This window comes from Rhinoraja longicauda, chromosome 10 (assembly GCF_053455715.1).
Source record: "Rhinoraja longicauda isolate Sanriku21f chromosome 10, sRhiLon1.1, whole genome shotgun sequence".
Taxonomy (NCBI): Eukaryota; Metazoa; Chordata; class Chondrichthyes; order Rajiformes; family Arhynchobatidae; genus Rhinoraja; species Rhinoraja longicauda.
Genome location: NC_135962.1, coordinates 28,531,685 through 28,555,483, shown reverse-complemented (window position 1 = coordinate 28,555,483; position 23,799 = coordinate 28,531,685). Strand labels below are relative to the sequence as shown.

At 42.3% G+C, this 23,799-nt stretch overlaps 1 protein-coding gene across 2 annotated transcripts in view; it reads right to left on the bottom strand.

Annotated features, from left to right (window-relative positions):
• akap6 (A kinase (PRKA) anchor protein 6) overlaps positions 1 to 23,799 on the bottom strand; it is a 291,928-nt gene that overhangs the window by 88,209 nt on the left and 179,920 nt on the right. For both annotated transcript variants that reach the window (XM_078406526.1, XM_078406527.1), the window contains exon 11: positions 20,600 to 20,720. In XM_078406526.1, the coding sequence (XP_078262652.1) occupies positions 20,600 to 20,720 (121 nt within the window). The remainder of the gene's footprint in view (positions 1 to 20,599; positions 20,721 to 23,799) is intronic.

Genomic DNA, 23,799 nt, shown 5'->3' with positions numbered 1-23,799 from the left:
CACTCATAGAAACAGGGAGTGGACATGGCCATTTACATGCCTTTCAGCCTTCCCAAAGTGTAAACATTCAGAGATTACACTCACAACCCCTTGGCAAATTACTGTCAGGGTCGCCTCAGTGTAGATTCCATGGCCCTCCTGCAGAACAAACACACTTCCTCTCTGAAGAAGAGACCTTACCCAAAATGTTATCGATCCATGTTCTCCAGAGATGCTGCCTGACCTGCTGAGTTACTTCAGCACTTTGTGTCCTTTTGAGTAAACCAGCATCTGCAGTTCCTTGTTTCTACACTTCCTGCTGGCACTGTTTCTCACCAGCCTCTGCAAGTCTCTCTGACTTTGTGGCAACACAGTCCTACAAACACCTCCACCCAATCTTTGCAGCATCCATTCATTTAATGACAACACTTCCCTGAAATTGGATGAGTGCTGGTTGTATTTTTATGAGCTGGAACAGTTCAGCATCAAAAAACAGCATACAGCAATTTCAAGGTAGCAGTTTTGTGCAGTGTGCAGTTTTGGTCTCCAAATTTGAGGAAGGATATTCTTGCTATTGAGGGCGTGCAGCGTAGGTTTACTAGGTTAATTCCCAGAATGGCGGGACTATCATAATGTTGAAAGACTGGAGCGACTAGGCTTGTATACACTGGAATTTAGAAGGATGAGAGGAGATCTTATCGAAACGTATAAGATTATTAAGGGGTTGGACACGTTAGAGGCAGGAAACATGTTCCCAATGTCGGGGGAGTCCAGAACAAGGGGCCACCATTTAAGAATAAGGGGTAGGCCATTTAGAACTGAGATGAGGAAAAACTTTTTTAGTCAGAGAGTTGTGAATCTGTGGAATTCTCTGCCTCAGAAGGCAGTGGAGGCCAATTCTCTGAATGCATTCAAGAGAGAGCTGGATAGAGCTCTTAAGGATAGCGGAGTCAGGGGGTATGGGGAGAAGGCAGGAACGGGGTACTGATTGAGAATGATCAGCCATGATCACATTGAATGGCGGTGCTGGCTCGAAGGGCCGAATGGCCTCCTCCTGCACCTATTGTCTATTGTCTATAATGTTAAGTATAGTATCAAATGTCCACTAGAGTGAATTAATTTAAGTTCATCAAAGTAATATAAAACAATTTCTTAATAGTATAACAGACAGTGTCAAATAACACAAATTAATAGTTGTAATTTCCACTGCAGATCATTTCAACAAAACAGCCTACAAAATCGAGTCATTGCACTTCTGGGATCGCACATTGATCATTTGCCTTTACATCAATATGAATCAGATATCCAAACCTCTCCTGGTTTAGAAGGTTCTATTCAAATACATCTAAATTATAAATGTGGTTAATTATGCAAGAACTGGACTAGGTAAGTGACTAAACATACAAGCAAAAGAACATTTCTTCCCTGTGCGCTTCCAGTTAGAGGTATGGTTCTTTGCCCATCACAATTAATTTTCTTGATCCCCATCTGATAAAAGGTACAACTGAGACTGTGAAACTGCTACTGCGACGGAAGCAATCTGGAGTAATCTGTAGAGCAGGATTCATTATTATGTACCATCTCAACATTATTATGATGTTCAGCATGATTTTAATGATGATTTTTAATTTATGACCTTATAATAATGTCCAGCAAAGAAAAATTCAGCAAAATCAACCTGCATCAAATTCCTGAACAATAAAAAAACCCATTGAACAGTACAGCACAGGAACAGGCCCTTTGGCCTACAATATTTGTGCTGAACATGATGCCAAATTAAACTGATCTTATCTGCCAGTACATGATCCAGATCGCTTTATTCCTTGCACTTCCATGTACTTATCCAAAAGCCTCTTAAATGCCACTATGGTATCTGCCTCCACCACCACCCAAAGCAATGCGTTCCAGGCCCCCATCACTCCAGAGAAAACAATCCCAGTCTATCCAACCTCTCCCTATAGCTGAAACCATGTAATCCAGGCAGCATTCTGGTATAGCTCCTCTGCACCCTCTCCAAAGTCTCCACATCTTTTCAGTTATAGGGTGACCAGAACTGCACCCATTGCTTCAAATATGGCCTAACCAAAGTCCAAAAGAGCTGCATCGTGACTTCCTGATTCTTATATTTAATGCCTCTAGCAATGAAGGGAAGCATACCATACGCCTTCTTTACCACCTTATATACTTGTGCAGCCACCTTTGGTGAGCTATGAACTTGGACTCTATCCCTCTGCACTTCAATGCTGTTCAGGCCTTAAAACAATGGGACTTTTGCATGAATCCTCTGTAAAGTGTTTACAATAGCGACTTCAAATTAGACTTTGGGCAGCACAGTGGCACAGTGGTGTGGCTGCTGTCTCACAGTGCCAGAGACCCGGGTTAGATCCTAGCCTCAGGTACTGTCTGTGCAGCATTTGTATGTTCTTCCTGTGACCACGTAGGTTTCCTCCGGGTGCTCTGGTTTCCTTCAACATTGCAAAGACATGCAGGTTTGTAGGTTAATTGGTTTCTGTAAATTGCCCCTAATGTGTGGAATGCGAAAGTGGCATAACATGGAACGAGTGTGTGGGTAATCAATCGTTGGCATGGACTCGGTGGGCCGAAGGGCTTGTTTCTGCACTGTATCTCTAAACTAAACATAGACTGATCGGGAACCATTTCAAAATCTAATCACCCCATCTCAACATCCATTCGCATTTGAACCAACTGAGGAAGTAAATGGAACCTGGGCACACTGCTCCACATGATCAGAACTAAATAAACAAAAACATTTGCACAATATATCCTTTGTAATCAATACACAATACCCTGCCAACAGCTGCTTGATATGCGTAATACGTTTTTAAGATTTGATTTGTTACTCGTTATGTTATTGTTCACAATTGTACACAGAATATTTAGAAATGCTGATGCCACATTCTTCCACAGACTGTGTTTTGTTTACTGAGACATCCAGTATAAATTATTGACTATGTTTTTCCTTTGGTAAGGGTGGTCTCAGGTGTGTTAAATTTTGCAATATTGTTACATGAATAGGATTTCCTATTGTCATCTCACTTACTTGTAAGGCATACTTAGCGAATCAGTTGTTTGCCAGCTTGATGCAATCAAAAATTTAGTTGTGAGTAGACGGCAAATATGACGAGATTTAAATAATCACTAAAATAATCCAAAATATATGTGGTAAATTCAAAAACAATATTTAATTTCCTTTCTACAGCACATACCAGACAAGTTGAAAGTATATAGCTGAATTGGAATTTAATAACGACCATTAAATTTATGCCATTAATAATGATTTTACTTTCCTTAAGATGTTTAATTGTTGGGAATTAGCTCTTCTAAAATTATTTAATATACATTTGTTGCATTTATGGTTGCAAGGCAGACCATATTTTTAGCTTTCTAGCTGCAGGAACTGCAGGGATAAAGCACATTGGATTTTGTACAATTATTTACTGTCGACACTTGAGACAGCTGGTAGTTTGCATAACTTTGATAAACTTTATTTAGTAACCTTGCTAAATTATCTAATGTCAATGTCTGATATTTCCAAATTTGAACACAAAAATCAATCATGTGTTTTATTGAAATGGTAAAGTGGTTTTAAGATCTGTTTCATTATATTTTCCAGCCACAACACTCTTCAATTCTCAGCACAAATTATACTGACGAAAATAAAATAAAGGTTTGGAAAGATTTTGCAATAAAAGCCACTGGGCAGGACCATTATGCCATCTTTAAATAAAGTGGGGTAGCAATATTGTAAGCAGAATGTCTAAAACATCATGTATTAATATATTTTGAGGAATAAAATGGAATTAGTAATTTACTTTTCTTGCAAACTTTTTTGGACATTAAATCTTGTTTCATGACGATACTTCTGTCTCCAAGGAAACTGCTTTTGGTCTGCCACATTGGAAAAAAACCAACAGCTGCTTTTGTTTCTAGGGTAAATCTTCCCCTTCATCTAAGTTCTTGCTTTTCAAACTGTCTAGACCACACTGGTGTTCATAGATCGGAACCTGTCTTTTGAAAAGCTGATCATTTTTATTTTGTGGAATTCTGTGTTTTAATATGTTCAACTCTTTACAGTACACGGTATCATACTAATAAAAATGAAGTCATTATGTGGACATGGACACATTCTTGATAGGAGCAGGAATCCCGAAGAAACACAGCTGTGTGATGGATTACATTCTCTCATGTAAGTGCTATACTATGACTTTTCCGATGCAATATTGCATTCTAGCAATCATTCACATCAGCTTTTAAATCTTCTTTACCATGTAATTCAAAGCTTTGTCTTTTCCATAAACGGTTTGGGGGGTTAAAAGAAATGGCAGAGGGAGTTATGTCTTAACTGTTGGGATTATTCGCAGTCACATGGCTACTCTGTGTCACAAGTAGAGCATAAAAAGGTGACAATGGCAGTGATTTCCTGTCAGCAAAGAGCAGGACAGGGCTGTCTAGAAGTGATGCAAATGAGGCAAACTTTCACCATGGTTTGTTGATTTACTCAGGGTCAAAGCATGCCAAGCCAAGACACAGAGCAGGAAGAAAACTAAAGGGAATATAACCAAAATCTTTCAAGAAAATACAGCGTCTTCACAAACTGCACTCCAGTGTCTCCTATGTATCCTTTTACTAAATAAAACTGCTCAAGTGCGATCATGACAAAATATAATTTAAACTGTAAAAATGTATAGTATTTAAATAATGTAAGTTCCTACCAATAAAATCAATTTTAGATTAAATTGGCTTCACTCTTCTGATCCAGTAAAAGCCAACTTATACTAATTGATTCTAATAGAATAGGTACATTTTTTTTGTTATTTGTCACTTGGAAGTGCACCATTATTTATACTCAGTTACTGTTTTGTAATTCAGTGTCTGATTTCTAAAAAAAAGGGCAATTATTTTTTTATGCAAATTGTTTGAAAACATTTGTTTTACTGCGAAAGGCTTTTGCAAATGGTACACGTAGATACAGACCTTTAAATCTGTGTAGCAAATACAGGAAATATGATAATGCAACAACTCGATGACAATCATTCAACCATGTTGAATCATCAGAAACAGCATCGGACTGCTTTGCTGAAGCAGATTACGAGCTGAACTATAAAATATAATTGGCATCAAATTGTTGGTCGTGGCTAACACAACTGCGAGTGCAATTTCACAAATCAAGGTATTCTCTGTAACAGCCTTACTTAGGTTCGAGAGATATGGCAACCTCAGACACAAATGTCTATAAATGAAGAAAAACATGCATTTGGTACGTTATTAATATATCAAACTGGCCCAGAAATCACTCCAAGCTATTTCGAGTCATAGAGTCTTACAGCGTGGAAACAGGGCCTTTGACCTTTGGCATAACTTGCCCACTCCAACATGTCCCATCTACAAGAACATGGGATTTATTCACAAAATGCTGGAGTAACTCAGCAGGTCAGGCAGCATCTCGGGAGAGAAGGAATGGGTGACGTTTCGGGTCGAGACCCTTCTTCAGACTGATGTCGGGGGTGGGACAAAGGAAGGATATAGGTGGAGACAGGAAGATAGAGGGAGATCTGGGAAGGAGGAGGGGAAGGGAGGGACAGAGGAGCTATCTGAAGTTGGAGAAGTCGACGTTCATACCACCGGGCCGCAAACTGCCCAGGCGAAATATGAGGTGCTGCTCCTCCAATTTCCGGCGGGCCTCACTATGGCACTGGAGGAGGCCCATGACAGAGAGGTCAGACTGGGAATGGGAGGGGGAGTTAAAGTGCTGGGCCACCGGGAGATCAGTTGCGTTAATGCGGACCGAGCGCAGGTGTTCAGCGAAGCGATCGCCGAGCCTGCGCTTGGTTTCGCCGATATAGATAAGTTGACATCTAGAGCAGCGGATGCAATAGATGAGGTTGGAGGAGGTGCAGGTGAACCTCTGTCTCACCTAGAAAGAATGTTTGGGTCCTTTGATGGAGTTGAGGGGGGAGGTAAAGGGACAGGTGTTGCATCTCGTGCGGTTGCAAGGGAAAGTGCCCGGGGTTAGGGTGGTTTGGGTAGGAAGGGACGAGTGGACCAGGGAGTTGCGGAGGGAACGGTCTCTGCGGAACGCAGAGAGGGGAGGGGATGGGAAGATATGGCCAGTGGTGGGGTCCTGTTGTAGGTGACGGAAATGTTGGTGGATAATATGTTGGATCCGCTGGCTGGTGGGGTGGAAGGTGAGAACGAGGGGGATCCTGTCCTTGTTGCGAGTGTGGGGATGGGGAGCAAGAGCGGAGCTGCGGGATGTAGAAGAGACCCTAGTGAGAGCCTCATCTATAATGGAGGAGGGGAAGCCCCGTTTTCTGAAAAACGAGGACATCTCGGAAGCCCTAGTGTGAAACACCTCATCCCGGGCGCAGATGCGGCGTAGACGGAGGAATTGGGAGTAGGGGATAGACTTTTTGCAGGGGACCGGGTGGGAAGAAGTGTAGTCCAGATAGCTGTGCGAGTCGGTGGGTTTGTAATAAATGTCCGTCACTAGTTTTTCTCCTGTGATGGAGATGGTGAGGTCCAGAAACGGGAGGGAGATGTCAGAGATAGTCCAGGTATATTTAAGGGCAGGATGGAAATTGGAGGTGAAGTGTATAAAGTCAGTGAGTTCTGCATGGGTGTAAGAGGTAGCACCAATGCAGTCGTCGATGTAGCGGAGGTAGAGTTCGGGGATGGGGCCAGTGTACGTCTGGAACAGGGATTGTTCGACGTACCCAACAAAGAGGCAGGCGTAGCTAGGGCCCATGCGAGTGCCCATAGCCACGCCTCTGGTTTGGAGGAAGTGGGAGGAGTCAAAGGAGAAGTTGTTGAGGGTAAGAACCAGCTCTGCTAGGCGGAGGAGAGTGTTGGTCGATGGGGATTGGCTGGTTCTACGGTCGAGGAAGAAACGGAGGGCTTCGAGACCATCCTTGTGGGGGATGGAAGTGTAGAGTGACTGGACATCCATGGTGAAAATGAGGGAGTGGGGGCCTGGGAACCGGAAGTTATCCAGGAGATGGAGAGCGTGTGAGGTGTCTTGGACGTAGGTGGGGAGGGATTTGACCAGGGGGGATAGGATGGAGTCGAGGTAGGTAGAGATAAGTTCGGTGGGGCATGAGCAGGCAGAGACAATGGGTCTGCCGGGACAATTGTGTTTGTGGATTTTGGGTAGGAGGTAGAATCGGGCCGTGCGGGGCTGGGGAACTATGAGATTGGAGGCACTGAGGGGTAGTTCGCCGGAGTTGATGAGGTCGGTGATGGTGCTGGTGATGAAGGTCTGGTGTTTATCGGTGGGGTCATGGTCCAGGGATAGGTAGGAAGAGGTGTCTGATAGTTGTCGTCTGGCCTCGGTGCGGTAGAGGTCAGCACGCCAGACTACCACAGCCCCTCCCTTGTCAGCGGGTTTAATTATTAAGTCCGGGTTGTTGCGGAGTGAGTTGAGGGCTGCACGTTCAGGAGGGGAGAGGTTGGAGTTAGTCAGGGGAGTGGAAAATTTGAGGCGGCCGATGTCACGCCGGCAGTTTGAAATAAAAAGTTCATGGGTCCCACCTGCCTGCATTTGGCACATATATCCCTCTAAACCTGGCCTATCCATATATCTGTCAAAATGTTTCTCAAACGTGGCGATTGTACCTGCCTCAATTACCTCCTCTGACCCTTTGTCATACACCTACCACCTTTTGTGTGAAAAAACTACACCTCATGTTCCTATTAAATCTTTCCGCCCTCACCTTAACACTATGTCCTCTGGTTCTCGATTCCCCTACTCTGGGCATTAAAACAGAGGCATGGCCACCTTATTACAATGTCTGAAAGTCCATAATTTCAGTTGTGGGATTCACAGGGTATCCCTGAATAATGCCATGCTGAAACTAGCAGTGTTGGTTTCAGCATGACATTCCAAGTTAGTATGTTTAAAATTCTTGTATTTTTCATTATAGAACTCAACAGATCAGCAAGTCTTTGCAGCCAGGTCTTAAAGATACATACCACAATACAAACAAGACTCCTCTAGCTCCAGTGAGTGCTGAATCAATGGATGTGCCAATAATTGGATGGGAATGGGAGAGTGCTCCAAGGGATTCAGAGGAACTTGAAGAAGCTGCTGAAAAACAATGGTTGGAAGAGACATGTCCTTTGTTCCATGGGGGTCATCAAGACCCTCCAGGGCAACATTCAGGTGTCCCTGGCATAAACTTTCCAAAGAGATTTCTCTCTGTGTAGGTAAGTATACAGTCTACAATTGCTTTCATTTTGGAGAAAAGCTAAGACACAGCAAATGACCATGTCAGCTGTGTCTGCTTCTTGGACAGAAGGAAAATTAGAGGATGTCTCCTGTCTTGACTATGCCATTTTGATGATGTATTGCAAGTTCATAAGTCTTGAGAGCAGAATTGAGCCATTCAGCCCATTGAGTTTACTCTGACATTCAATCATGGCTGATCTATCTTTCCCTCCCATCCCATCTTCCAGCCTTCTCCCCATAATCTTTATCACCAATCAAGAATCTGTCAATCTCTGCCTTAAAAATACCCAATGACTTGGTCTCCACAGTTGTCTGTGGCAATGAATTTCACAGATTCATCACGCTCTGACTACAGAATTCCTTGCCCACAATCACAACATCAAAAGAACACATCATAAAATGTATCCACTTATTTGTCCCACTGTAATATAAGTATGACATAGTTTGTCGTACTGCTCAGACATTAGGTATCACATTCTGCCAGGTTCATGGTGAATAGTGGATGGGATAAGCAATTTCTATGTGTGTAATCATGCATTGAGTTTTAATACATTTTGATGGTTCGTGAAAATCTTTGAAAATACCTTGATTTTAATTTACACCTTCAAAGCAGAAAGCTGTCCCAATTGTGCTACCCTGCAGAAAACCCATAGAATCCTGAAAATAGCTGCAATAATGAAATTATGCCTTCCAGCTCAGAATACCCAAGTTTAGAAATTTAGAGCAGCTCTTAGAGCAGCTTGTACTGGGGCCTACCAGAGAGAAAGCAATTCTAGATATAGTGTTGTCTAATGAACCAGATTTAATAAGGGAACTCAAGGCAAAGGAACGCTCGGAGGTAGTCACCATAATATGCTAAGTTTTAATCTGCAATTTGAGAGGGAGAGGGTTAAATCAGAAGTGTCAGTGTTGCAGTTGAACAAAGGGAACTATGAAGACATGAAAGAGGAGCTGGCCAAGGTTGACTGGAAAAGGATCCTAGCAGGAATGAGGGTGGAACAGCAATGGCAGGAATTTCTGGACATAATCCAGAAGATGCAGGATCAGTTCATTCCAAACAGGAAGAAAGATTCTCAGGGGAGTAAGAGGCAACTATGGCTGACAAGGGAAGTTAGGGTTGGGAAAAAAACTAAAAGAAAAGGTGTATAACATAGCAAAGAGTAGCGGGAAGCCAGGGGATTGGGAAACTTTCAAAGGACAGAAGAAGGAAATAAAAAGGGCAATACAGGGTGAAAAGATGAAGTACAAGGGTAAGCTGACCAAAAATATAAAGAAGGATAGTAAAAGCTTCTTTAAGTATGTCAAAAGAAAAAGATTAGTAAAGACAAATGTGCATCCCTTGAAGGCAGAAACAGGTGAAATTATTATGGCGAACAAGGAAATGGCAGAAGAGTTGAACAGGTACTTTGGTTCTGTCTTCACTAAGGAAGACACCAACAATCTCCCAGATGTACTAGAGGACAGAGGATCTAGGCAGACAGAGGAACTGAAAGAAGTTTGCATTAGGCGAGAAATAGTATTGGGTAGACTGATGGGACTGAAGGCTGATAAATCCCCAGGGCCTGATGGTCTGCATCCCAGGGTACTCAAGGAGGTGGCTCTAGAAATCGTGAATGCATTGGTGATCATTTTCCAATGTTCTATTGATTCAGGATCAGTTCCTGTGGATTGGAGGGTAGCTAATGTTATCCCACGTTTCAAGAAAGGAGCGAGAGAGAAAACAAGTAATTATAGACCAGTTAGCCTGACATCGGTGGTGGGGAAGATGCTGGAGTCAATTATTAAAGAAGTAATAACGGCGCATTTGGATAACAGTAAAATGATTGGTCCAAGTCTGCATGGATTTATGAAGGGGAAATTCTGCTTGACTAATCTTCTGGAATGTTTTGAGGATGTGACAAGTAAAATGGATGAAGGAGAGCCAGTGGATGTAGTGTATGTGGACTTTCAGAAGGTCTTTGATAAGGTCCCACACAGGAAATTAGTGGGCAAAATTAGAGCACATGGTATTGAGGGTAGGGTATTGACATGGATAGAGAATTGGTTGGCAGACAGGAAACAAAGAGAAGGAATAAACGGGTCCCTGTCAGAATTGCAGGCAGTGGCGAGTGGAATGCTGGGGCCACAACTATTTACAATATATATTAATGATTTAGATGATGGGATTAAAAGTAACACTAGATGACACAAAGCTGGGTGGCAGTGTGAACTGCGAAGAGGATGCTAGGAGGTTGCTGGGTGAATTGGACAGATTGAGTGAGTGGGCAGATGCATGGCAGATGCAGTATAATGCAGATAAATGTGAGGTTATCCACTTCGGCAGCAAGAACAAGGAGGCAGATTATTATCTCAATGGTGTCGGATTGGGAAAAAGGGAAGTGCAACGAGACCTGGGTGTCCTTGTACACCAGTCACTGAAAGTGAACATGCATGTACAGCAGGCAGTGAAGGAAGCTAATGGCGTGTTGGCCATAACGAGAGGATTTGAGTATAGGAGTAAAGAGGTCCTTCTGCTGTTGTACAGGGCCCTGGTGAGACCACATCTGAAGTATTGTGTGCAGTTTTGGTCTCCTAATTTGAGGAAGGACATGCTTGCTATTGAGGCAGTGCAAGCTATTGAGGCAGGGGTTCACGAGGTTAATCCCCGGGATGGCGGGATTGTCATATGAGGAAAGATTGGAAAGACTGGGCTTGTATTCACTGGAATTTAGAAGGATGAGAGGGGATCTTATAGAAACATATAAAATTATAAAAGGACTGGAAAAGCTAGATGCAAGAAAAATGTTCCCAATGTACGGGGAGTCCAGAACCAGGGGCCACAGTCTAAGAATAAAGGGGAGGCCATTTAAAACTGAGATGAGAAAAAACTTTTTCACCTAGAGAGTTGTGAATTTGTGGAATTCTCTGCCACAGAAGGCAGTAAACGCCAATTCACTGGATGAATTTAAAAGAGAGTTAGATAGAGCTCTAGGGGCTAGCGAAATCACGGGCTAGGGGAGAAGGCAGGCACAGGTTACTGATTGTGGATAATCAGCCATGATCACAATGAATGGCGATGTTGGCTCAAATGGCCAAATGGCCTCCTCCTGCATCTATTTTCTATGTTTCTATGTTTTTAATTACAGACTACAGTGAGCCTCAGTTGATCTGGGCCAGATTTCAAGTAGCAATGTTGGAAATGATTTAAATGCTCCTGGGCTAGAGGTGAAATAAATTAGTCTGAGCACCAAGACCTGAGTGATATCCATTTACTCTCCAGGCACATTAAACATTAAGTAATAGTTGGGTTTGACTTATCTGTGATGCTTCTACCGCCACCTGCCACATACCTCCCCCATCCCGTCAAAATTAAATTAACTGTTAAAGTATACCATGTTTGCCATGTGAGAAATAGCCACTTGGTCAAGGCACTGAAAGATGATGTCACTGACATATGCTAAACAGGAATCATTGTCAAGAAGGGAGGAAAACCAAACCTACGAACTGTTTACAGTCTTCATAATTAACTCCGCCTCCCCAGCATTAGACTTGGATGAAATGTATATATCATGTTAAAAGCTGAATGGTTGAAATTTGCAATAAATCCTATCAAACATAACCACTTTTTTAAGCAAGGCAGAAGGCGAACAAACTGGCATTCTACAAGATGCATGCACGTTTTCATTGCAGAATGAACAGGAGTCACATCACTTGCTAATGGCTGTCATTGCAAAACATAGGGAAAAGCACAACAGCATGATTCAGAAGCTCGATATAGAGCCTCAAGACCAAACATCCATTCGCAGTGAAAATTCGGTAATGAGCAGAATTGATCATCTCAATTGTTCCTCTGGAGGAGCACATATTTTGGTTAAAGGTGCAGTTGATAGAACTGCTTTCTCACAGTACCAAATTCTGATCTCGGGTGATGCCTCCGTGGAATTTGCATGTTCTCCCAGTGACTGCATGGGTTTTCTCCAGGTCAATAGACAATAGGTGCAGGAGTAGGCCATTCGGCCCTTCGAGCCAGTACCACCATTCAATGAGATCATGGCTGATCATTCTCAATCAGTACCCTGTTCCTGCCTTCCCAAAGATGTGAGAGTTTATCAGTTAGTTGGCCTCTGTAAAAAAAGTGCCCAATATGTAGGGAGTGGATGCATGGGTTGGATAATATAGAACTAGTGTGAATGGGTGATCAATGGACTCAGTGGGCTGAAGGCCCTGTTTCCATGCTGTACTACTCTCCAAACTAAATAAACAATAGAATAACATTGATAGGATTTCATAAGTGTCTATCAACAAGAATGCTCCAGCTACCTGACTAAGAGGTTTGAGGTGGTACGAGAGATCCTTGGTTGCCATAAAACAGGGTGTAGAAGCAGAAATTAAGAGGTCACATTAGCCCCAATAGAGAACTGAGAACTGACCTCGGGTTTTGAGAGTAAAAACGGTTCCACTCCAGTTCACATGCATTATTATAATTAACTATGTATCATGATTCTGGACCAAACTAATCTGCTGAACCACCCAATACAGAGTACATATTAAAAACATGCTGTAAATTTTGCAGTGATAAGAGATAATTAGAGTCATAGAGTGATGCAGCACGGAAAGAGGCCTTTAAACCCAGCTTGCCCATGCCGACCAAAGTGCTCCATTTACACTAATCCCACCTGCCTGCACTTGGCCCATATCCCTCTAAACATTTCCTATCAATTTCCCTGTTCAAATGACTTTTAAATGGTGCTATAGTTTCTGCCTCAACTTGCTCCTCCAGCAACTCATTCCAGATACCTACCGCCCACTGTATGAAAATGTTGCCCCTCAGATTCCTATTAAATCTTTCCCTTTCACCTTAAACCTGTCCTCTGGATCTTGATTCCCCTATTCTGGGTAAAAGACTGTGCATATACTCTATCCCCCTCATGATCTTTTACACCTCTATAAGATCACCTCATCCTCCAAGGAATACTGTCCTAGCCTGCCCAGTCTTTCCCTGTAGTTGAGACCCTGCAGTCCTGGCAACATCCTCGTAAATTCTCTCTGCACTCTTTCCTGCTTAACAACATATTTTCTATAGCATTGTAACCAAAACTGAACACAATACTCCAACTGTGGCCTCACCAGTGCCTTGTACAGCTGTAACATAACATCGCCACTTCAAAACTCTGACTGATGAAGGCTAATATGTCAAAAGCCTTCTTGACCACTATTCTGTAATTTCAACTAAATCGGGTTCTGCATAACTGATGCATCAAGCAAAAAATAAGTTTTAAATCTGTAAGAGCTAAATAATTCAAAATCTGAAATTTAAAAAAAACTGTGAATGTAGAGTTGATCAATCAGCAACTGCAACAGAAATGTAGGTTAATATTTCAAATTGAAGCAATGAACAGTTCTGGCATTTCTGTCCAAGAACACTGACACAATAGTACCCTGGGTACAGAGTACCCAAAAGGTTATAGATAATGTCTCATAAGAAGTTCAGATATGATTAGACCCTTGCACTTGGTTTCTTCTCTCATTTCTTCCAAAATGCCAAGAATTTATGTTTTAATCCTTCTACTGGAGATGAAATACTAATTGATACGTTTAAAAAACATTGATAGAATATGACCAAAGTATGTGCCAACTTTACTGAAAAACAAAATCATCATAAACATACTTGTGTCTGAATGTGTACACCGATCAGCCAAAACATTGCGACCTGATGAGCCAAAACATTATGACCACCTGCCTAATATGCTGTTGGTCCTCCGTGTGCAGCCCCATACGCAGCAGGGTGCGATGCACTGTGTATTGTGACACATTCCTCATGTGACCACCATTAAAATTTTCCATGACTTGTGCCACAGTAGGCCTTCTGTCGGTTCGGACCAGACGGGATAGCCTTCGTTGCCCTCGCACATCGATGAGCCTTGGGCACCCAGCACCCTGTCGCCGGTTTGTGGTTTGTCCCTCCTTGGACCACTGTCGGTAGGTACTCACCACTGCTGACCGGGAGCACCCCACAAGCTTTGCCATTTCAGAGATGCTCTGACCCGTCTGGCCATAACAATTTGGCCCTTGTCAAAGTCGCTCGGGTCTTTACTCCTGCCCATTTCTCCTGCATCCAACACATCAACTTCAAGAACTGACTGTTCACTTGCTGTTAATATATCCCTTGACAGGTGTTATTGTAACAAAATAATACAATACAATACAATACAATACAATACAATATATCTTTATTGTCATTGTACCCAGGGGTACAACGAGATTGGGAATGCGCCTCCCATACGATGCAATAATTTAAGTAATTTAGACAGTAGCAACCCAACGAAACGAAACAGTTGTAACAGTTTTGGACAGGGTAAAGTGCAAGTTGATCTATGCGTTGTGGCCATCCGGCTCAGCAGGACCGGTTCATAGCAGCTATGGCCCTGGGGATGAAGCTGTTCCTGAGTCTGGAGGTGCGAGCGTAGAAGGCCTTGTATCGTCTGCCCGATGGAAGGAGTTCGAACAGACTGTTGCAGGGGTGTGAAGAGTCTTTGTGGATGCTGGTGGCTTTTCTGAGGCATCGTGTGTTGTAGATGCCCTCTAAGTCTGGTAGCTGTGTTCCGATGGCCCTCTGAGCTCTATGGACTACCCGCTGTAGAGCTTTCCTTCCTGCCTCCGTGCAGCTGAGGTACCACACAGGGATGCCATGCGTTAGGATGCTCTCGATGGTGCAGCGGTAGAAGGTCGTCAGCAGCTGTTGGGGTAGACCAAACTTTTTCAGTGTTCTTAAGTAAAACAGTCTTTGTTGTGCCTTCTTGACCAGCGCAGCAGTGTTATTGGACCATGTTAGGTCCTCCGAAATGTGAGTGCCCAGAAACTTGAAGCTGGACACTCTCTCCACACTGTCCCCGTTGATAGAGATCGGGGCATATTCCCCGTTATGTGACCTACGGAAGTTGATGATCAGCTCCTTGGTCTTGGTGGTATTTAGGGACAGGTTGTTATCCGAGCACCAGTCCGCCAGGTTCTGCACCTCCGCTCTATAGTTTGTTTCATCCCCGTTGGTGATCAGCCCGATCACCATTGTGTCATCTGCAAACTTGACAATGGTGTTGGTGTCGAATGCAGGAACACAGTCGTGTGTGAAGAGGGAGTAGTGCATGGGGCTCAGAACACAGCCCTGTGGTGTGCCGGTACTCAGGGTGATAGTGGAGGACAGGTGCGGGCCCATTCTCACTGCCTGCGGTCGTTCCAGCAGGAAGTCCAGGATCCAGTCACATAATGACGAGCTGAGGCCTAGCTGGTGGAGTTTGGTGATGAGCTTGGTGGGGATGACCGTGTTGAAGGCGGAGCTATAGTCTATGAATAGCATCCTCACGTACGTGCCCTGTCTCTCTAGGTGAGTCAGGACAGTGTGAAGAGCCAGAGAGATGGCGTCCTCTGTGGATCTATTTGCCCTGTATGCAAATTGATGTGGGTCCAGTGATTCAGGGATGCTGGATTTGATGTGTGAGAGGACCAGCCTCTCAAAGCACTTCATGACTATCGGCGTTAGGGCAACCGGGCGGTAGTCGTTCAGGTTGGAGATCTTTGCTTTTTTCGGCACCGGAACTATGATAGCCGACTTCAGGCACTTGGGGACCGTAGCCAGAGATAATGACAGGTTAAAGATCCTGGTGAATACCTCAGTCAGCTGTTCAGTACCCTTCCTTGAACTCCATCCGGTCCTGCAGCCTTGCGTGGGTTGACCCTTTGCAGAGCGCGTTGTACCTCCTGTGTGCTCAGTTGCAAGACCTGTCCCACCGCCTCGGCTGGGGTTCTTTCACTCAAGGTGGTTTTGCCAGTTTCAAAGCGGGCAAAGAAGGTGTTAAGCTCGTTGGTCAGTGCCATATCGCTGTGGGGGCAGGCAGGGCTGCTCTTGTAGCCAGTGATATCCCTGACACCCTGCCACGTGCTTCTGGTGTCCGTGGTGTTGAAGTGGTCTTCCACCCGTTGCCTATGGGTGTCTTTGGCCCTTTTAATACCTTTGTTCAGGTGTGATCTGGCAACAGTGTATGCTGAAGTGTCACCAGATTTAAAGGCAATGTTGCGTGCCCTCAGCAGGTTCTGTACCTCCTTGTTCATCCAGGGTTTCCGGTTTGGGAACATCCTTATCTCCTTGTCCTCCGTAACATTCTCCACACAGCAGTTGATGTAGGAGAGCACAGTGGATGCGTATTCCTCCAAGTCTACCTCTGAACCGCAGGTCGCCTGCTGTGCAAACTGGTCCCAGTCGGAGCGATCAAAGCAGTCCTGGAGTTGTAGGGTGGCATCCTCGGGCCATATTTTGACCGTCTTTATTGTGGGTTTGGTCTTGCGGATGAGGGGTTTGTATGATGGCAGTAGAAGCAGTGAGAGGTGATCGGATTGTCCCAGGGGTGGGCAGGGGAGAGCTCTGTAGGCGTCCTTTACATTGGTGTACACCTTATCCAGTGTGTTTGAGCCCCTGGTAGGGCACTGCACATGCTGATGGAATTTGTGGAGCGAGGCTCGTAGGTCGACCTGATTGAAGTCCCCTGCAACAATGAAGGCACCGTTGGGGTGGGCATCCTGCTGCTTACTGATGGCCGAGTGCAGCTGTGCTAGTGCTAGGTTAGCATTAGCCTGTGGGGGAATGTATACGGCCATGATGATGACCACCGTAAACTCCCGCGGCAGATAGAATGGCCTACATTTGAGCAGTAAGTACTCCAGGTCTGGGGAGCAGTGGCTCTCTATTGCGGAGTGGTTGGTGCACCAGTCATTGTTAATGTAGATGCAGAGCCCACCGCCCTTGCTCTTACCGGAGTCCTTTGTTCTATCAGCACGATGTAGTGAGCGGTTTGTTAGCTCCACAGCCCCGTCGGGGACCAGCGTGTTGAGCCACGTCTCCGTGAAGATCAGCGCGCAGCAGTCTTTCATGGATCGCTGGGTGTTGATCCACAGCCTTTCCTCATCCAGCTTGTTGGAGAGTGACCGGACATTGGCGAGAAAGATGCTTGGTAAGGATGGTCTTTGTGGGGCCCTCCTTAGCCTGGCCTGCACCCCCGCTCTCCGACCACGTTTTTGCTTCCTCTCCCTGCGAGTCAATGTTATTCACTTCGACTGTCAGTGGACATAATGTTTTGGCTGATCGGTGTATGTCATTCATTTCGTGTATTAAACTTATGTTTTTTCTGGCCACAACCAAGTTCTTTGAATTGATGACAAAAATCAAAGGTAACTCATAACTTGGGCTAAGTTTCCAATGTATTGGAATTTAATATATTGCAGAAAATGTCAGCAACTGTATTGAACATTAATGTAATAGTGATTACCAGAAGAGAAAAATCTAGCTGCAGTCAGATTGAACTTCCTAAATTGAGTGAAGTCAGAGTTAGTGGAGTTGGAATAACATCACGCACTTATAAAATGACAACACGCACAGTTGATGATAGTTGACACTGAAAAGCTTCAGTGACTATATTAAACATGCTTCTGAAACTGCCACAATAATTTGGCTGTAATGCAATAAGTGCATCTTAAACTATGCAAATACTTCTGTGGTGAAAGTCTATGTGTAGGAGAACAAAATGCATAATCTGGAAATAGTTTGAAACTTGCTTCTAAAAGCTGGCAAAGTAGCATGATAAGTGCTGGCCTACGCCTTGACAAAATAAAATCAGATGCATAATGACACAAGCAATAACAATAGCTGGCAGCTTGATGAAAGGTTGGAGCCAGAGGAATCATTTCCAAAGACAGAGAAAATTTGCTAAAGATTCAGACTAGTCTTTTGGTGACATATCAAAGAAGACAGGAAACTTGGGGAAAACATAGCAGCAGAGCCATTCTTCAGAGCTATTTAACTTTGAATTAATGTGCTTCACTAAAACCGTAAAATGGAGGCAGGGCATATTTTCAACAGGAATAAAACCACTTGGGATTGGTAATCACACAAACTTAATTAAGAATGCAATATACAACACCGCCATTAGACCATGTTGCAAAAGTAAAATTAATCACGACTATGCATCACGATAAGATAAACACAACAGTATCTTGAAAACACCATGGAAATGCAATAAACCAGTATTTGTACATCTGCTTTTTTAAAAAACGATTCTTTCTATGAGCTTTTCCTTCAATTTGCTATGGAGAGCAAATTCAAAGGTTTGCTATTAAGTGGATAGCTCAAGGATCTCATTCCAATACAAAACCTTTGTTTTCTTACAATCAACCCATTAGTAGATGGGTCAATGCATGTTCTATGAGAATGTGGATGTTGGTGCAACTGAAATTCAAATGACAGCTTTAGAGCACAGCACTAAGCTATGGAATAATACCCCTCAACAGCCAATCACTTTACATTATTTCAATAAACAAATCAACCTTTTATACACAGGTGCAAGGCAACATCAGAATGGCATATCTTTAGGGGAGGTAAATTGGAAGTTTGAACTTTTTTTTTGATTCTCCCACCCCTCCCCCATTGGAAGCACCAGAAAATACCACAGAAACAAAAATGTTGCTCTTTCTCCCTATTTGTCACCGATGGAAATGTAGTTTAAAAAGATAAACAGCAGAAAGTTCTTATTCTTTGAGAGGAAAAAAAATACAGTTACAAAATGGTGGCATCTTTGAATACCTCTGTAAGATCTATGTGTAAATAACTCAGTTGGAAAAACTCAGAGATGGTGTGATATTCCTTTAAATTTCAGAATTGAAAATGTTCTGTCTTTTCAGAAAAAAAGGAAAAAAAATTACCTTTATATTAGCAGTTAACAAAAAACAAGAACTAAGTAAAGGAGATTCTAAAGATAGATTCAGTGGAGGTGAAGAACGAAGCTGTGAGATGATAGTAACAGCAAATGAAGCAGTGTGCTTGATTCTTCTGAACAAGCCCTCCTCTGCTAAGGGCTACTTTGAAGTTTAAAGGAATTGCTTCTTTCAGTGCCTCACTGCCCACCACTAATTAGCAGCATGCCAGCTTCTCCAGGTAAAAGAAGGACCCCAAACATGGTGCATTCAAATAAAAATCAAAGAATACAAACTCCTTTATGCTTACTACTGTGCTTCAAAAATTCTCTTTTCGTGTATGTAGCTATGCCCCTGGAGAATGCATGTGTGATTTGCTCTCGCAGCTACCCTTGCTTCTCTCCCAGGGCTGTTCCTGCACATGGTCTGTTTGTTTTCCTCACGGTTTCTTGAAAATACAAAATCTGATTGCCCCTTATCTATCACCCCTGTACATCAGCTACGGATTAGTGGCATTCACCCCCCACCGGCTGTGTGACAAACAATGCCCGTAGCTGCTTCCATTACTTTTGCTGATAATACACAAACCTAGACCTGAGACATTTCTCCGACTGCCTCTCTTTAAAATGATAGTAAATTCCGATGAAGCCACTAAGATAAGAGGTAGGCTTCTGTTTGACCTTGAATTTCCATTCCTTGTATAAAAATGAAAAATTACCAGAAGAGCCAGAGGGTGGTTGTTTCTTGTCATTATCCTGTTGTCAATTCTGATGGTGGTTATTAATTTTTTCCTTTACGATTCGCAATCTGCTCTTTGAAATGTGCCATATGTTCAAAGCAATTCAGGGATGACAACTGTCAGAATTACAACAATAAAAAGTAGCCTAAACGAGGCAGATTTACTGCTGTGGAGATTTGTCTGAAAATAACCCCTGAAATGTTCGAACAGATTACACCTTCTTTTTAAAGTGCCATCATAGCTCTAGTATAAGCTTTGAGATTGTTTTCATCAGTAAAAGAATAAGGTAATATCTTACAAAATAGAGAATTTAATAGATTATGGAACGGAAAGGTGCTGAAATATACATTCCTCATTTCTCTTTTTGTAGAAATTCAGATTAATATTAGTCTAAAAAATGTGTTTTAATCTTATGTGAAATAACAACTCAATGCAATAGAGGCTGCCCTATTTATAACTGATAAAAATTCATTGAAAGCTGACTGGTATCGATTGAATGATAAACCATACTCCTGGCAAATTTTGTTCTTACAGCTTCTGAAGGGCAGACTAATCTGTCTGAAGCCTCAAATAAAATCACATGCTGTAAAGTAAAGTCCGTACTTGCATTGACTATTCATTCTGTTTCAGTCTATTTATTAATCCTGTCTCCTTTATTTCGGCTCCTCTACGGGAAGGATTCTTCAGTTCTTTATAAAATTAAACTTAATCGAATGTGATAAAGGGAACTCTTTGGCAATTATGATGTCCACACTTTCTGCAGGCACACAGGAGGTGGAAATGAAGTTGGGGACAGGGAAGGGAATTCTAATAGGCAGCATGATATATGCAATGAACGTCAAGATGTCCTCCGAGAGAAAGACTTGTCAGGATAATCAGATTTTCCATATCCACATAAAGACAGTAACATAGGCTCTAACCTTGTAAAGATGCTGCTGCTGCTCTTCTGACATCATCAGGTCATGGGTGTCCATCACTATGGATTCCATGTCAATCAGCCAATCCCACAGCTCCTGGTGTTCTGATTCAAAGTCGAAAAGGCTGGAAAGCAGAATTAAAAATGCATTATGCATTATATAAATAAAATATGTATCCCTGAATGAATACTGACTGGAAAAAGTAATGGCTTGTTAAAACAAAATTAAAACTTAAAGCTAGTCAATGAGATTTCATTAAATTGGACGATGAAAGTATATAACACAACATGATTAATAAAGTAACAATGCGACTGAGAGAGAGAGAGAAATACCAAACGTCAGATTATTAGAGTTCAGTAATGATAACACCATAAGCAGTATTTTATCATTATTTCAACATACTGGCGAGAAATGTAACACAATATATTCAGGAGAAATGATTCACAAAATTAGTCATTGCCTGTTTCATGTTTTAACCAGTTTCATATTATTCATTTCAATGCAGTCTTCTTCAGCATCAACTAAATAGATGGATATCGGGTACTCAAGAGGGATAACAGCACTGATGGCCAACCTGCAGCCAATGTTTTCATAAAAAGATGAGCGTGTATCAGGCAGACATTTTCGTTGGGCATGAGTGAGTATGCGAAAGCACTCAAAAGGCTGGATGCAGCACTAGACAGGTGTTCCCTCTAGACACGTCTCATGCAAAGGTGAGGCCAAAATGTCAAAACAAGGAATTTTCAGAAAGTTAATCGTTAAAATTCAATAGAAGTTCATTAGATTTCACCTAAATAAATCATTAGATTGAACTTAGAGGGATTAAAGCCATGTTCAGTTCATAGCCGAATGCCTGAGTTAAGTAAAATCTCGGGTGTGGCAGGAAGTGATCATTGTGAAAAGTTCATACAGCAATAAAATGCATCATTCTCAAAATTTACCTAAATGCAATTCCTGACATGGACTTTCATTTACACCACAGGACACTGAAAGACACGCGAGTGAGCTCAATAGGTTGAACGGCCTGTTGCCACGCTATAGCTCCCAACTAAACTAGATAAATCTGGCCCGATAAAAATAGATCTGAGCAGCAAAGAAAGCAATTCTGTTGCTAGTAATAATAGGAATTAATATAGAAATAATAGGAATTGTTTTTTGCTGTAATTTCAAAAATGTATTCATTGGACAAAATAATTATTTTTCCAAACTTTTACATCAATATATTTATCCTGAACAATTGAAATTATGAATTCCATAGTTTTGCACTATATGTTTAAATATGTTTAAAAGTATATATTAGTTTCTTCTTCATGTATGTAAATTAAATGTATATAAAAATTGGCATGCCCCCTTTTTATTACACAATTAAAGTCAAATACATTCAATGTATTTTGCTTCACAAATACATAATCAGATGTATTGTAAATGACAGATAATTTCAAAAATTAAATTATATTGTACAATTTTCTGAAGTAAAAATAATGTAACTGAAAACAAATCTCAAATTAAATATGTAATATTTTAAAAATGCTCTTTCTTGATAAATATCTGCATTGCTTGGGTCTCGATTGTAATCATGTAATCTCGATTGTAATCGTTTTGTCTTTCCGCTGACTGGTTAGCACCCAACAAAATATTTTCACTGTACCTCGGTGCACGAACTCTATACTGGTTGTATGTTCCTAAAGTTTTAATAAATGTTTTTATGGATATTTATAGATCCTTCACTGATCATTTAGCTGGTTAAAAGAGGGGATAGATGAGCCAACTGGTTTTGAACTTTATAGTTGAAAGCGAGCTGAAATTAGTTTTGGATCCCATTTGATTTTGAGGAGACCATTTAAAATGATCCCGCCCTTGACCAGAGTTCTTTGACTGAGGCATGCCTAAATTTAGCAGTGTTGGACACTGCTGTGTATTGGCTACCTGTCACTATCAACTCATATTAAGGAATGGGTACATTTCTGGAGGGGAAATGTCATTCTCTTCTTTGCAAATTCGTGACTGAAGTCCCCTGCTAAGAAATTTTGGAAAATAATTCCTCCATGAGGTAGAGAGAAAGTTTAAGCCACTTTGATCATTGTATACATTCTTGTGGAAAGCTTAGGAAACATTGGATCACCTGCCTGAAAGTTAGTCAGAGTCACAGAGACTCAGAGTCATACAGTATGGAAACAGGCTCTTCAGCCCAACTTGCCCACACCGACCAACATGTCTAATCTACAATAGACAATAGACAATAAACAATAGGTGCAGGAGTAGGCCATTCAGCCCTTCGAGCCAGCACCGCCATTCAATGTGATCATGGTTGATCATTCTCAATCAGTCTAAACACCCATGACCCATTGCGTGAACAAGTTACCCCTCAGATTCCTATAAAATCTTTTCCCCTTCACCTTAAACTTATACCTTCTGGTTCTTGATTCCTCCACTCAGGGCAAGAGACTCTGTGCATCCACCCGATCTATTCCTCTCATGATTTTATACACCTCGAAAAGATCACATCATCCTCCTGCGCTCCAGGGCATAGAGTCACAGCCTGCTCAACCTCTCCCTACAGCTCAAACCCTTGAGTTCTGGCAACATCCTTCTCAATCTTCTCTGCACCCTTTTCAACTTAACTGATGAAGGCTAATGTGATAAAGCCTATTTATATATCTGTGATGCCACCTTCAAATTTGCCAACTCTTGGCTGGAAAATTGTGCAGAATACAAATGGGCTGTTGCTCCACAGAGTATGCCATTTGGAGGCTAGTTTGGAGTCACTAAAAGTGTGAAATGTGTACTCATTTGGATACAAAGTATACCTTCTTTTCTTTTGTACAACCCTATCCTGCGTGCCTTCAGCATCAATTTCGTATTATCTTTGGTGGAAAAATACAGGACTACCCTTAGAAATAGTTATAGATTCATAGTCATAGAATCATAGACATTGTCATGCAGTGTGAAAACAGGCACTTCGGCTCAACTTGTCCACACCAACCAACATGCCCCACCTATACTAGTCCCACCTGCCTGCGTTTGGTTCATATCCGTTTAAAGCTTTCTATCCATGTACCTGTTCAAATGTCTTTTAAATGTTGTGAGAGTACTTGCCTCAATTAGCTCTTCTGGCAGCTCGCCCCATACACCCACTACACAATATGTAAAACCGTTGCCCCTCAGGTTCCTATTAAATCTTTCCCCCCTTACCTTAAACCTAT